This window comes from Liolophura sinensis, chromosome 1 (assembly GCF_032854445.1).
Source record: "Liolophura sinensis isolate JHLJ2023 chromosome 1, CUHK_Ljap_v2, whole genome shotgun sequence".
NCBI lineage: Eukaryota > Metazoa > Mollusca > Polyplacophora > Chitonida > Chitonidae > Liolophura > Liolophura sinensis.
Window position 1 is genome coordinate 6,888,618 of NC_088295.1, and position 15,633 is coordinate 6,904,250.

General features: G+C 42.2%; 1 protein-coding gene across 9 annotated transcripts; it reads left to right on the forward strand.

The window, feature by feature from the left end:
* Positions 1 to 48: 48 nt before the first annotated feature.
* LOC135481775 (ERI1 exoribonuclease 2-like) lies at positions 49 to 14,062 on the forward strand. Of its 9 annotated transcripts, none has more exons than XM_064761473.1 (10): positions 49 to 169; positions 2,676 to 2,824; positions 3,345 to 3,412; positions 3,761 to 3,841; positions 4,111 to 4,238; positions 8,204 to 8,345; positions 9,002 to 9,102; positions 11,028 to 11,109; positions 11,481 to 11,566; positions 12,325 to 14,062. In XM_064761473.1, the coding sequence occupies exons 2-10, from the start codon at positions 2,799 to 2,801 to the stop codon at positions 13,765 to 13,767; spliced, it is 2,157 nt and encodes a 718-aa protein (XP_064617543.1). In that variant the 5' UTR covers positions 49 to 169; positions 2,676 to 2,798; the 3' UTR covers positions 13,768 to 14,062. The 9 variants fall into 9 exon arrangements, with proteins under 9 accessions (XP_064617543.1, XP_064617545.1, XP_064617538.1 ...); XM_064761475.1 differs by having other exon boundaries at positions 49 to 59; XM_064761474.1 differs by having other exon boundaries at positions 57 to 723; positions 2,766 to 2,824.
* Positions 14,063 to 15,633: the final 1,571 nt, after the last annotated feature.

Below are 15,633 nucleotides of genomic sequence, written 5' to 3' on the forward strand. Positions count from 1 at the left end.
TTATATACGTTTTACACTTTTGACATGACGTGCACTCTGAGCGCGTTGTTCAACTTGAAGTAAGTTGAGCATTTATGCTTTTGAGTTTACGTACCGGTACAGAAAACAGAAACATGTTCTGTTGACCTGTACTGTCGATACTGGTGTCACCATATGCGCCCACCGCAAGGTCTCCTTACGTTCTTTCATATGTTGTTGATGTTTGGAGTACAAACTCTCCTGTCGCTGTGTATTACAGGCCTGCAGTGTAACCTGATCGCTCTCTAGCCGTGGATAAATGTTTTCGATTTTTTGTGTGGCCTGGCGCTCGCATGTTCATAGCTTTGAGGGTCTGGCTTCCTCACAAGGACCAGGAGTTGATAAATAACAAGGAGCTAAATGGGAGTAATGCTGATTTAAGTTTAACGTAGGTTACTGCAGGACAATGAAACTGTATCATATTTGAAGGTTATAGGCACATTGGGATTACCGGTACCATCCCAGAAAAAATTCCTACCTAAACGCTTTGTTTTTCATTATCCATGCTAAAATAATATTCAAGGCCTGGGTTTATTTCGGTTTATATTTACCTCCAGTGCTCTATTTATTTATTCATTTGGTTGGTGTTTTATGCCTAAGTCCTTACTGAAGAATATTTCACCTATATGACGGCGGCCAGCATAATGGTGGGAGAAAACCGGGCTGAGCGGAAATCCACGACCATCCGTCCAGTACTCTAGTAAGGTGACTAAAGAATGTGCTGATGATTGGCTCAGAGCAGCTATGACATCACTTCAAAACTATAAATATGTTTGTGAGTTTGTCGCATACACTCAAGTGCCAGTCCGACAGAGAACATAGGCTGACAGAGGCATTATTTATGGATAACAATTCCTGGATTTATTGTGTTGGTGACGTTTCGATGTAGGTTCTTACATCGTTATCAAACCATATGAACATACAGAGATACAAGACAACATATATACAGTAAGAGAGTGGGTGATGTCAACAACAGACAACAATGTAACATAGATAGTAACTTCAGGGTAATGGCTTCAGGGTTTAAGGCGGTCACTGTTTAATCCGATGAGGTCATTGTAGGCGCTCGGTAGGTGGTACCCGCTGTCTCGGTTAAGCTGTGGATTGTGTCGTCGGATCATGATGGCTTCCAGCAGTTTCCTTCTTTTATAGTCTGACTGGTTGTTTTGTAAGGTTTGAACTGTGTTCCATTGGAGTTGGTGTTCTGGATGGGCTCTGATGTGGTCACTGAGGGCTGATTTTCCATCTAGTTTGATAACGATGTAAGAACCTACATCGAAATGTCACCAACACAATAAATCCAGGAATTGTTATCCATAAGTAATGCCTCTGTCAGTCTATACCATCCCAATTCCTAAATGCCTCTGAAAGAAGAGAACATAGGCATCCAGGGCTATGAATGGCCATGATATGGCTGATATATATTGATAATGTGGTGTTAAGTCATAATCATTCAAGCACTGAACGGGCTAACAATTCAAACCACAAAGGGGCTATTTTAAAGACTAGGTGGCTGTCACGTGGTAGAGTGATTTAATTCATTGAAGAGTCTCCGTTGTACAGTGATCATCAGAGAAGTGGGTGACTGGGTTAGTGACCAACAAAACCGTCGGCCTAGTTTTTACAACTGCCGCAGACAACAAAATGTTTTGGATTTGTAAAGTTCAAACTACTGTCGTGTGCTAGAGTGACATCTATTCATTGAAGAATCTTCTTTGACAGTGAGTATCTGAGAAGTGACTCAATGTCCCAAGACAGACAACAGCCTTGTGTTTGCCTTACCCCTGCCTTCCTGCTTTCACTGATCTGGGGACTGTTTTGACAATAAGAGATCAACAACATTCATCATAGGACCATTTATTCTATCTTAACTGAAAATTGTTGGAGATTACTTGCCCACAGCGAACTTGCTCTGTGGATAAAAATCTGCACATGGCAGGTCGGGGAGTTTCACTGAGTTTGTCCATTACTTACCAAAGGTTTGGTGGTTTACTGAGGATACTGGTAATCCGTATTCAATCACCCATGAGACTGATAGTCATCAAAAAGCTTTCTTAGGTATGGTGTTAAATGCCAGTTAATGGGTTCAAAAGGGGTTTGTCATCTGTTTGGGACATTTACTGTGTAAGATGGGGCTTGTATCCATATCCTCCCTTCCTTACTGAACTCATTCTACATGAACAGATGAACAAGATATGAACCTATGGCTTCTTTCAGAGGCATTTAGGAATTGGGATGGTATAGATTGACAGGCATTACTTTTAACAATAACGATAACAATTCCTGGATTTCCTAGCGCCTACAATGACCTCATTGGATTAGACAGTGACCGCCTTAAACCCTGAAGCCATTACCCTGAAGTTACTATCTATGTTACATTGTAGCCTGTTGTTGACACCACTCACTCTCTTACTGTTTATATGTTGTCTTGTATCTCTGTATGTTCATATGGTTTGATAACGATGTAAGAACCTACATCGAAACGTCACCAACACAATAAATCCAGGAATTGTTATCCATAAGTAATGCCTCTGTCAAGATATGAACCACTCACATTTGCTCTCAATGAAGTACTTGGGAAAACAACTGTCAGAATACTTTGTTTGATAAGTATTCATGTCTAAGGTATGATTGGAAATGATTTTTTTTTTTCCAAGAGTTGAGTTTAATGCATGAAACAATGAGTCCTGGAAGGTAGGCAGAATTTGGAGGTTTCATGAACTGATGTTGGTTTTTCCCTGTGGCAGTCTTACGTGTGGTGTGTCACAGTGAAGATAAGGATGAAGACAACAAAGGAACTAGCCAGGTACCGTATATCTGACACAAACTTATCACAGATCAGTGCGTTGCCTGACTTAGCTCACCACGTGCCTCCGGGCTCCCTCCTGCCACCACCTAGTCTTCAGCTTCTTATAATATGCGTATTTGTACTTCATACTCAGGAAAGTTTTCCATTAAATTGAAAAGGTCTGCACTTTACGCTGGGCACTCCAGTTTTCCCCACTCAAAAAACTGGGGGCCATCACGAACTGTATGTAAGAGAAAAGTCTTGAGTATGGCATTCAACAACAACAATCCCTGACCGTCTTGTAGAATGAAACATGCTGCGTTTGCTATCGGAATGTGAAAATCCTGGATGTCTCCGGAACAGACAGATTTGTAGACAAATAGCCTGAAGCAAATATACAGTGTATTTACCACTCACTTCAGAGCTCATCTTTCCTTGATGTCTGTATGTCACTTGTAAACATTCCCTGTTTCATATATGTGTCTGTAATACGAATAGATAAAGGACTTGACCAGCCTTTTTTTTTTGTTTGTTACAGAGAAATGGGGCTGTTGCGCCGACGATCAAAAGCTGAGGGTCCTGCGGTGAGAGGCTGTGTTGGTAACAGTGAGTTAAGCAGAGTTTGTCAGAATGAACCCGTTACACAGTTCATGTAGATGTTAACAGTGAGCTAAGCAATGCCTCCTCTGTCACAACTTATTTGTTGCTTTAGGTATTGGTAACAGTCAGTTAAGCAGTACTCCTTCAAAGTTTCTGGTCGTAATTAACTTGTTTATATTCTGATATCAATGATTTTCTTTTGTGTGAGGAAAAAAAGTAAATGATTAAAGAACTTGTTTGTATTTGAGAATACTGGATTGTACATGTATTAACATGTTTTTATGTTGTACTGGTAAATGAAGGCAGATGATACTGTTTACATTATTAATGCTGTGCTCTGTTACTATATTTTAGGACAGCTTTTTCAATACTTGGTTGTGATAGATTTTGAATCAACTTGCTGGAAGGATCAAAAATTCCGCACTCAGGAAATTAGTAAGTTATCACCACACATGGTTTCAGTTATTGTGTTCGAAGAAACTGAAATCAAATCAGCACATACATGTAAAGATCTTCTAGTGATGGAAGTATCATTGTAGTAAAACCTGCCCTGTGTTTGTCTAATACATATCTCTAAGCCAGATATCATATGTCAGTTTTGTATTTTATAAGAAATACTTGTGCAGAATCTTTTAATCATTGACACTTTCTTTTGGTGAGGCCTAGAGTATGTGTAATTAATTTGTAACGTCCTGTTCCCCCAGTTGAATTCCCGGCTGTGTTACTGAACACTTCTTCTGGAATTTGCGAGTCAGAATTCCACTTCTACGTACAGCCTTGTGAACAACCTGTGCTGAGTGACTTCTGTAAGCAGCTGACTGGCATTACCCAGGTAAGGTCTGTGTGCTGAGTAACTTCTGTAAGTACCTGACTGGCATCACCCAGGTAAGGTCTGTGTGCTGAGTGACTTCTGTAAGTACCTGACTGGCATCACCCAGGTAAGGTCTGTGTGCTGAGTGACTTCTGTAAGTACCTTACTGGCATCGCCCAGGTAAGATCTGTGTGCTGAGTGACTTCTGTAAGTACCTGACTGGCATCACCCAGGTAAGATCTGTGTGCTGAGTGACTTCTGTAAGTACCTGACTGGCATCGCCCAGGTAAGATCTGTGTGCTGAGTGACTTCTGTAAGTACCTGACAGGCATCGCCAAGGTAAGGTCTGTGTGCTGAGTGACTTCTGTAAGTACCTGACTGGCGTTGCCCAGGTAAGATCTGTGTGCTGAGTGACTTCTGTAAGTACCTGACTGGCATTACCCAGGTAAGGCCTGTGTGCTGAGTGACTTCTGTAAGCAGCTGACAGGCATCACCCAGGTAAGGTCTGTGTGCTGAGTGACTTCTGTAAGTACCTGACTGGCATCACCCAGGTAAGATCTGTGTGCTGAGTGACTTCTGTAAGTACCTGACTGGCATCGCCCAGGTAAGGCCTGTGTGCTGAGTGACTTCTGTAAGTACCTGACAGGCATCATCCAGGTAAGGTCTGTGTGCTGAGTGACTTCTGTAAGTACCTGACTGGCATCGCCCAGGTAAGGCCTTTGTGCTGAGTGACTTCTGTAAGTACCTGACTGGCATCACCCAGGTAAGGTCTGTGTGCTGAGTGACTTCTGTAAGTACCTGACTGGCATCGCCCAGGTAAGGCCTGTGTGCTGAGTGACTTCTGTAAGCAGCTGACAGGCATCGCCCAGGTAAGATCTGTGTGCTGAGTGACTTCTGTAAGTACCTGACAGGCATCATCCAGGTAAGGTCTGTGTGCTGAGTGACTTCTGTAAGTACCTGACAGGCATCGCCCAGGTAAGGCCTGTGTGCTGAGTGACTTCTGTAAGTACCTGACTGGCATCCCCCAGGTAAGGTCTGTGTGCTGAGTGACTTCTGTAAGTAACTGACAGGTATCACCCAGGTAAGGTCTGTGTGCTTAGTGACTTCTGTAAGTACCTGACTGGCATTGCCCAGGTAAGGCCTGTGTGCTGAGTGACTTCTGTAAGTACCTGACTGGCATCACCCAGGTAAGATCTGTGTGCTTAGTGACTTCTGTAAGTACCTGACTGGCATTACCCAGGTAAGGCCTGTGTGCTGAGTGACTTCTGTAAGCAGCTGACAGGCATCACCCAGGTAAGGTCTGTGTGCTGAGTGACTTCTGTAAGTACCTGACTGGCATCGCCCAGGTAAGGCCTGTGTGCTGAGTGACTTCTGTAAGTACCTGACTGGCATCACCCAGGTAAGGTCTGTGTGCTGAGTGACTTCTGTAAGTACCTGACTGGCATCACCCAGGTAAGGTCTGTGTGCTGAGTGACTTCTGTAAGTACCTGACTGGCATCCCCCAGGTAAGATCTGTGTGCTTAGTGACTTCTGTAAGTACCTGACTGGCATCGCCCAGGTAAGGCCTGTGTGCTGAGTGACTTCTGTAAGTACCTGACTGGCATCACCCAGGTAAGGTCTGTGTGCTGAGTGACTTCTGTAAGTACCTGACTGGCATCACCCAGGTAAGGTCTGTGTGCTGAGTGACTTCTGTAAGTACCTGACTGGCATCACCCAGGTAAGGTCTGTGTGCTGAGTGACTTCTGTAAGTACCTGACTGGCATCACCCAGGTAAGGCCTGTGTGCTGAGTGACTTCTGTAAGTACCTGACTGGCATCCCCCAGGTAAGATCTGTGTGCTTAGTGACTTCTGTAAGTACCTTACTGGCATCGCCCAGATAAGGCCTGTGTGCTTAGTGACTTCTGTAAGTACCTGACTGGCATCACCCAGGTAAGGTCTGTGTGCTGAGTGACTTCTGTAAGTACCTGACTGGCATCACCCAGGTAAGGTCTGTGTGCTTAGTAACTTCTGTAAGTACCTGACTGGCATTACCCAGGTAAGGTCTGTGTGCTGAGTGACTTCTGTAAGTACCTGACTGGCATCACCCAGGTAAGGCCTGTGTGCTGAGTGACTTCTGTAAGTACCTGACTGGCATCACCCAGGTAAGGTCTGTGTGCTGAGTGACTTCTGTAAGTACCTGACTGGCATCGCCCAGGTAAGGCCTGTGTGTTTTTAATGACTTCTGTAAGTACCTGACTGGCATCCCCCAGGTAAGATCTGTGTGCTTAGTGACTTCTGTAAGTACCTTACTGGCATCGCCCAGATAAGGCCTGTGTGCTTAGTGACTTCTGTAAGTACCTGACTGGCATCACCCAGGTAAGGTCTGTGTGCTGAGTGACTTCTGTAAGTACCTGACTGGCATCACCCAGGTAAGGTCTGTGTGCTTAGTAACTTCTGTAAGTACCTGACTGGCATTACCCAGGTAAGGTCTGTGTGCTGAGTGACTTCTGTAAGTACCTGACTGGCATCGCCCAGGTAAGTTCTGTGTGCTGAGTGACTTCTGTAAGCAGCTGACAGGCATCACCCAGGTAAGATCTGTGCACTTAGTGACTTCTGTAAGTACCTTACTGGCATCGCCCAGGTAAGGTCTGTGTGCTGAGTGACTTCTGTAAGCAGCTGACAGGCATCACCCAGGTAAGATCTGTGCACTTAGTGACTTCTGTAAGTACCTGACAGGCATCGCCCAGGTAAGGTCTGTGTGCTTAGTAACTTCTGTAAGTACCTGACTAGCATCACCCAGGTAAGGTCTGTGTGCTGAGTGACTTCTGTAAGCAGCTGACAGGCATCACCCAGGTAAGGTCTGTGCACTTAGTGACTTCTGTAAGTACCTGACTGGCATCACCCAGGTAAGGTCTGTGTGTTGTGACTTCTGTAAGTACCTGACTGGCATCACCCAGGTAAGATCTGTGTGCTTAGTAACTTCTGTAAGTACCTGACTGGCATCACCCAGGTAAGGTCTGTGTGCTGAGTGACTTCTGTAAGTACCTGACTGGTATCACCCAGGTAAGGTCTGTGTGCTGAGTGACTTCTGTAAACAGTGAGAAAGTACAAAGGAACAAGGCATCAGTAAATGACACTACAAAATTTTGATACTTGAGAGTTCCTTGGCTTGAAAGGAAGTAGTCAACAATGCTTATAAGACTAAGGTGAGGTGTTACATGAAGTTTTTGGGAGATCACATAACCTGCAGATGTAAATATCTGCCACATGTTAGAAATCACATAACCTGTGAATGTACATATCTGTTTCACATGTTAGAACTCACATAACCTGCAGATGTACATATCTCTGTTATATGTTAGAAATCACATAACCTGTGGATGTACATATCTGTGTCACATGTTAGAAACCACATAACCTGCAGATGTAAATATCTGTGTCACATGTTAGAAACCACATAACCTGCAGATGTAAATATCTGTGTCTCATGTTAGAAATCACATAACCTGCAGATGTAAATATCTGTGTCACATGTTAGAAATCACATAACCTGCAGATGTAAATATCTGTGTCACATGTTAGAGATCACATAACCTGCAGATGTAAATATCTGTGTCACATGTTAGAAATCACATAACCTGCAGATGTAAATATCTGTGTCACATATTAGAAATCTTGTCTTTTACTTGTTGAAAGTCTTTCTTTAGTGTGGGCCTCTTGATTACTTCCATTCATACATAATCTGAACTCCATCCTATAAAGAATGTCACGACATGATGGCTTTACATCACTTGAGAAGTATTTCAAATGTACATTCATGTGCATGGAGTTTGAATACATGTAGCAATAAGGTGGATAAATAATCAAAATTTCAATGTGCAGGAATTGATGAAGAGAAAAAATGCTATGTGGTTCCCAGTTTTAACGGGACTACATGTGGAAAGTCGAGAGAGTCGGGTGTTATATACTGGTATTTGACTTATAATCTTGTTCTCATACCTGATCAGGCCCAGGTTGAGGATGGTATTCCTCTGTCTTTGTGTATGAAGAAGTTTGGGCATTGGATAGAGAAACTGAACCGAGAGAAGAATGTGTTGTTTAACCCTGGGACACCTCATCCTGTGAAGGGGACATTTGTTACCTGGTCAGGTAAGCTATTTAAAAAAAACATTCAGATGTTACATGCTAGTCAAGCAAACTGACATGCTCTGTGGTACCTGGTGTCATCTTGAGAGAAGGGTAGCCAGCTATAAACTGTATCCAAAACGAGTTGAAAGCAGGTATATCAGGAACTGTTTCATGGTGTGATGGTTTCATCCCAGAGTGGATGAGTTTCGAGTTTGAATTCTTTTATTGCTAAAAGTTATAGAAATCCTAGTGTAACATTGGAGACTGATGTTTCATGAAAATGTTTTGGAGTAGATGAACGATGAAGAAAATTGAGGAGCGGAATGTTGGTGAATTACTTGTATAAAGTTCCTGATGGAAAAGGGTTGTCATTTGTGCCTGCCAAACACCCCAGGACAGAGGATCAGTAACTCTTTTGACAAGTTGTATGACTCAATAGGACTTTTTTTATCTGAAATGACAAAAGAATCTGATCTCAGAACTCCTCTATTGCCCTGTTTTCTATGGGAATGGAAAAACACCAGTAACTTACCAATGGTCTCCCCTGAGGCACTCTGGTTTCTTCCACCATAAAACTGACAGTTGTAATATAGGTGGAACATTATAATAAGTACGTAAATAAGTAAAGTAAGTGTTCAGTAACAAAAGCCAGTGTCCTGGTGTATCTGATGTTACAGACTGGGATCTCAGCGTATGTTTACAGTATGAGTGTAAGAGGAAGCAGATAATGAAACCTGCCTATCTGAACAGCTGGATTGACCTGAGAGCCACATACAGGGTAAGGTTGGTAACTGTGGGCGAGATTTCACTCAGAGTTTCTCCTGAGACTGGTTATCTGTATTGTAAGAGTACTGAATTATTCTCTGATAGATTCTGATTTGTTTGATTAAAGAAGACAAAATTAGGCAATTCCTCAATCCATAAAGATGCCCTATTTGGCTCCAAGTTCTTTTAGTTTGGCTCCAAGTTCTTTTGGTGCTCTTAGAAAGTGCCCTTTCGGCAGGTTGAGGTTGGCTCTTAGAAGAGCCATTGTGGTCCACTTCTGCAGGCTATTTGTTGTTGCTAGGCAGTTAGCATGTCCTCCAGAGCTTCAATTCCATAAAGCTGATACCTTAGATCAGCCACCAGGTCAGCCATGGTACAAGCGTATTCTATAAGTAGCCCCCTCACCCCTAGTGTCACGCCAGCCTGCAGACGGAGATTGTAACGAAATGACTTCTGTGTCTTAGGGCAGGCTGTACTGAAGCTATTCTCATAGACATCCAGCTTCTGGTTGAGACATACGATCTGGGCATAGGCATGGTTGAAGCGGAGCTCAGCTTTGTGTAGCTGATCCTCTAGGCTGTGGTTCTCCATGACTACTAAGTAATTGTTTGGTGTGTCAGGGAAAATGTAGCAGATGACTTGTCCTGTGGCTTATATACTGGTCATGACATTCAGCAGGGGGGATTTTAGGCCTGAGTAGAGATCAGGATAGTATTTCCTGGTCTGCTTGGGTTGGGTGGGGGTGGGAGTTAATGGGGAAGGGGAGGGGGGGATTAGGCTAGAGGATAATGTACTGTTAGATAAGTACTCACCTGCAGGATTTAGCATGCCCTAATCTGCCTTAATCCACCTTAATCCCATTAATGTCAATCCTTTGAGGATTAATTACTGACCTCTAAACTGGATTATATTAGTTTGTTCTTTATTTGTGGTGCTAACATATTAAGACCAGGGTGTAGCATATGATATTAAAGACTTAGAGGTAATTGAGAAATAACAGACCACCCATCTCCTCAGCTTAGTGCAAGAAAGCACAAGGTTTTAATGTATCCAGTAACTAATTTGATGACAATGTGACAGACGTGTTAACAGTGTGTTTTCTACATGTAATTTCAACATAACAATGACTGAACATGTAATAGAAGCCTGAAAGTTTTAAAACAACGAACTTGATTACAAGGCAACAGACTTGCATTAACAGTGCTTTATCAAATTTCAATATGAAAATGACTGGGCTGCAACATGCGAACGAACTTATAGGACATTTGCCTAAAGTGAGATCTGCTGTTGCAATCTGTTTTGTTTTTTTCCAGTTTTTGTTAAAGTGCACAGACTATTTTATTTGAATTCTGTGTAGGATTGTTTTCTGGTTGAATATTGTGAAGCAGAGTAAACTTTGAAAAAGGAAACAATGTGCCGACATTAAATGGTGCATGTATACTAAATGTTGCATGTCTAGTAAATGGAGTACGAATAGTACGTGGTGCATGTATACTAAATGGTGCATGTCTAGTAAATGGAGCATGAATAGTACGTGGTGCATGTATACTAAATGGTGCGTGTATGGTGTATGGAGCATGAATAGTACGTGGTGCATGTATACTAAATGGTGCATGTCTAGTAAATGGAGCATGAATAGTACGTGGTGCATGTATACTAAATGGTGCATGTATGGTGTATGGAGCATGAATAGTACGTGGTGCATGTATACTAAATGGTGCATGTCTAGTAAATGGAGCATGAATAGTACGTGGTGCATGTATACTAAATGGTGCATGTATGGTGTATGGAGCATGATGATCAGAATTTGAAAACAAATACGTGGTTATGTGCTTATAAATAGTTCTTAGCTGACTATTGAGTAGTATTATTCTGTGTTTGTCATTGAAGCCCAGCAGCAAATCTGTAATACACAGAGGTTTCAATGTATGTTATCAGAATTTCTACAGCCGTAAACCAAATGGATTGAATGGAGCCCTGCAGGACTTGGGGATTGAGTTTTCAGGAAGGCAGCACTCAGGTTTGGGGCCATCTTCTGTCTGTCTTCAATATGTGTCTGTACTTCAGTATGCCAACAAGCCGTCTGTTGTTGTTGCATGTAATCTGGTAAACTTCATTCCTCGACTGCAGTAAAAAAAAAAATAATGTCCCTTTTGTTTATTTTTGCATCTACAATGTGGTCATTTGGAAGAGAGCCGAAAACTGAATCTGTTGAAATTCTTTGTATCTTATTTTTACTGTCCATCATTGTTGAAAAAGCCTACACCAATAATATGTCTCACGAAAGAAATTATTTAATTGTTTTCCAAAGGTTATGCATTTTTCATTGAGATTTTTTATGACCAAAGAAGATATTTGTTACGAGTACAGTAAGTATGTCATGTTTTGTAGGTGTAGACGATGCTCGAAACACAGCACACCTTGCCTGGCGCATGATGCGTGATGGCTGCATCCTGAATGTCACTAAAACTATAAAGGTAGGATAGCAAAGGTGGTAATACATCAAAGGAAGCTTTGCTAGCCAACCAGAGAACTATAAAGGTAGGATAGCAAAGGTGGTAATACATCAAAGGAAGCTTTGCTAGCCAACCAGAGAACTATAAAGGTAGGATAGCAAAGGTGGTAATACATCAAAGGAAGCTTTGCTAGCCAACCAGAGAACTATAAAGGTAGGATAGCAAAGGTGGTAATACATCAAAGGAAGCTTTGCTAGCCAACCAGAAAACTATAAAGGTAGGATAGCAAAGGTGGTAATACATCAAAGGAAGCTTTGCTAGCCAACCAGAAAACTATAAAGGTAGGATAGCAAAGGTGGTAATACATCAAAGGAAGCTTTGCTAGCCAACCAGAGGAGATAGTCTCGCAAACTGTCTGCCGTGACTACAGTTATTTATTGTGCTACTTTTGTTGTTAGACATGAACAGAAATGTAGTTCTACAGCACTGTGATATGTACAAACTTGTCATGTTTTGTGTACATGGGGTGAATACCATCTTGAGCAATCATCTTTATAACTTTATTTCCTCAGTTAACCTTTAATACTTTGTGCTGTGTCATTGTTAGAAATAAAATAGCTTATATTGTTTTACCTGATATTATCACAAACTTAAACTTAGCAAACACTTTTTGTACTCATCTGATGGTGCTTTATGGATGTAAAAATTCTTGTAATAAACCACTTTTATCAAGGATGTAAGAGTTGTTTGTTTACTCAGTTTTATTACTCTTTCTTCAGGAGCTGGGCAGAGGGTCCAGTGTGGGGTTGTCAGTGAGCGCACAGGAAAAGAGTCCAGGCAGAACCAGTGACTTGCAGCCAGCTGACGACATGCAGGATACCTCAGTACTGCAGCTGTTCAAAAGGCCATTACCCCCAGTTACCTCCTGTCTAACCTCCCCATCTCTCAGATCCCCAGTACGAAAACAGCCCAGAGTCATACCAAACTCTTTGTCAAAATCTTCGACAGACTCCGACATCGGAGCTACATCAGTCAAATGTGATAGACGTGCAGAAATTGGCAGGTTCACGGTATCAACACTATCTTCAGAAGAGTCCAGAATATCTGAAAGTACAGTCTTCAAAAAACCCAAATCTCCTGTATCCAGCAAACCCGTTAACATGCCATTCACTAAGACAACTAGTACAGTGTTACACAGGCCCGATAATACGGTATTCACTAAACCAGCAAGTGCCATGTCAAGTAGATCCGGGAATGCGGTATTCACTAAACAAGCAAGTACTGTGTCAAGCTCTGTGCCTAGGTGTTCAGAAAATGCAGCATTCTCTAAACCAGCAAACGCTGTGTCAAGTAGATCAGTTAATGCAGTTTTCACTAAACCAGCAAGCACTGTGCTGAGTAGATCAGAGAATGCAGTATTCAAAAAACCAGCATGTTCCATGTCAAATAGATCAGGGGAAACAGTATTCGCTAAACCAGCATGTGCTGTATCAAGTAGATCAGGAAACAAAATATTCACAAATAAAGCACCAGTTTCAAATACATCTGGTAGCGACAATGTACTCCTCAACAGGATAACAAAACAATACTCTGAACCAAGGTCAGTAGCGGATTTGAAATCCAAGAACATGTTGTTGAATGCAAAATTGGTAAATACTCCTGGATGTAAGACTTCAGGCTCTACATCCTGCCTAGAGCTTGACAAGGAAAATCAGGTACCAAGCCTTAAACAACCAAGCCCATCTTGTGTCAACTCGACTTCTGTTAACAGAAACAGGACTCCAAGTCCTCTGTACAAGGCTCATCAGATGGGTATGGTCACCCCAGTGGCTGCCACAAGGCCTCTGGGCGAGTCACTCAAATGCTGGAGCTCTGCTAGCATCACCCCACCGCTGTGCCTCTGTGGGAAGCGGTCCAAGCGGCGCCTTGTCCAGTCACCAGGACCAAACCAAGGACGATGTTTTTACAGCTGTCCTTCCGGCAGAAGGCCAGATTTGGTACAGAGTAAAAAGTCTGCAGGCTGTCAGTTCTTTAAGTGGGAAACTATATTATCCAAAGGTCAGACAAAGTTTGCTCCTGCACCATCCAGAAATGCCATGTCCACTGGGTTGTTGAGGCGACACACCAGTATAGTACAACCTGACAATCGCCTGACTGCATCATGTAACAAACACCTGAGGAAATCCAATCTGCCAGCCAGACCGTCGCTGCATATGAGGTGATGAAGAATGGGACTTGCTAGAACTCTCAAAAACAGCAACAACTGTCTTTTTATTGCTTGTTTTGGAATGTACGCAATGCTGACACAAACCCCCAAACAAATAGTTATAAAATTTTTTGATAAGAATTATACAATGTTATATTCTGCACATGGGATATGATAAACAATGGAAAGAACATTATCTGTGTCAGGTTAGCGAAAGACCAATAATGACTGTACTGCTCCATGTGTATGGGGGCTTCTATAAACCTGATTCATTTCAGTCTGTGTAACAGTACATAAATAATATTTTATTAGGACCAAATTGTGTCTTGTTTTAAAAATATTTACCATGATTACCAGAAATGACCAATTCACAGAGCCAAGGAACAATAGTCTTCTGGACAGAGTTCCATCTCTTCCGAATCATGCAGGAAAAACCCTGTCTGGTGTTAGGGGTGTAGCTCATTGAGTAAGGTACACAACTCCTGGCTAGAATGCACACAAGTTTCGGCTTTAATCTAGGCTTTTGGACCAGGAAGTATTACATACCAGGGCCTTGGTGAAAATAAGCAGTACTTGTGTGGCCATCAGTAATATGCCAAAGGGCTAGATGCTTTATTCCACACGCTCCTGCTTCCTTCATCATCCTATAGGCCAAAAAGTCTTGTATTTGATTCCAGGGCCAAAAATTCCTGTATTAGATACCAGGGCCAAAAAGCACTCTACATATACAGTGTCGATCAGCTATTTGTTATGGTATGATGGGTGTCCCACAACCACTGACCATAAACAAGGGCACAAGTTGATCAGGTACTTATTATGGTATGATATGTGTTCCCTGACCACAAACCATAAACAAGGGTACATGTTGATCAGGTCCTTGTTATGGTATGATGGGTGTCCCACAACCACTGACCATAAACAAGGGCGCAAGTTGATCAGGTACTTGTTATGGTATGATGGGTGTTTCCTTGTCACTAACCGTAAACAAGAACACGTGTTGATCAGGTACTGGTTATGGTATGATAGGTGTACCCTGACCTACTATATAATAAACCATAAACAGGGACACATCTTGATTAAGTATTCGTTATGGCATGACGGGTGATCCCTGACCAGTAACCATGAACAAGGGCACATGTCGATCAGCTGTTTGTTATGGTATGATGGGTGTTCCCTGACCACTAACCATAAACAAGGGCATAAGTTGGTCAGATACTTATTATGGTATGATGTGTGTTTCCTGACCACTAACCATAAACAAGGGTACATGTTGATCAGGTACTTGTTATGGTATGATGGGTGTTCCCTGACCACTAATCATAAACAAGGGTACATGTTGATCAGGTACTTGTTATGGTATGATGGGTGACCCCTGACCAATAACCATAAACAAGGGTACATGTTGATCAGGTACTTATTATGGTACGATGTATGTTCCCTGACCACTAACCAGAAACAAGGGCACATGTTGATCAGGTACTTGTTATGGTATGATGGGTGTTCCCTGACCACTAATCATAAACAAGGGTACATGTTGATCAGGTACTTATTATGGTATGATGGGTGATCCCTGACCAATAACCATAAACAAGGGTACATGTTGATCAGGTACTTGTTATGGTATGATGGGTGTTCCCTGACCACTAACCATAAACAAGGGCATAAGTTGGTCAGATACTTATTATGGTATGATGTGTGTTTCCTGACCACTAACCATAAACAAGGGTACAAGTTGATCAGGTACTTGTTATGGTATGATGGGTGACCCCTGACCAATAACCATAAACAAGGGTACATGTTGATCAGGTACTTATTATGGTATGATGGGTGTTCCCTGACCAATAACCATAAACAAGGGTACATGTTGATCAGGTACTTATTA

Bases quoted from the DNA above. Each gene is read 5' to 3' on its own strand.
- LOC135481775 (XM_064761468.1), top strand. From the start codon at position 3,253: ATGTCACTTGTAAACATTCCCTGTTTCATATATGTGTCTGTAATACGA. The intron at 4,239-8,203 runs GTAAGGTCTGTG...ATACCTGATCAG, and splicing joins AGCTGACTGGCATTACCCAG to GCCCAGGTTGAGGATGGTAT. The intron at 9,103-11,027 runs GTAAGGTTGGTA...GTATGTTATCAG, and splicing joins ACCTGAGAGCCACATACAGG to AATTTCTACAGCCGTAAACC.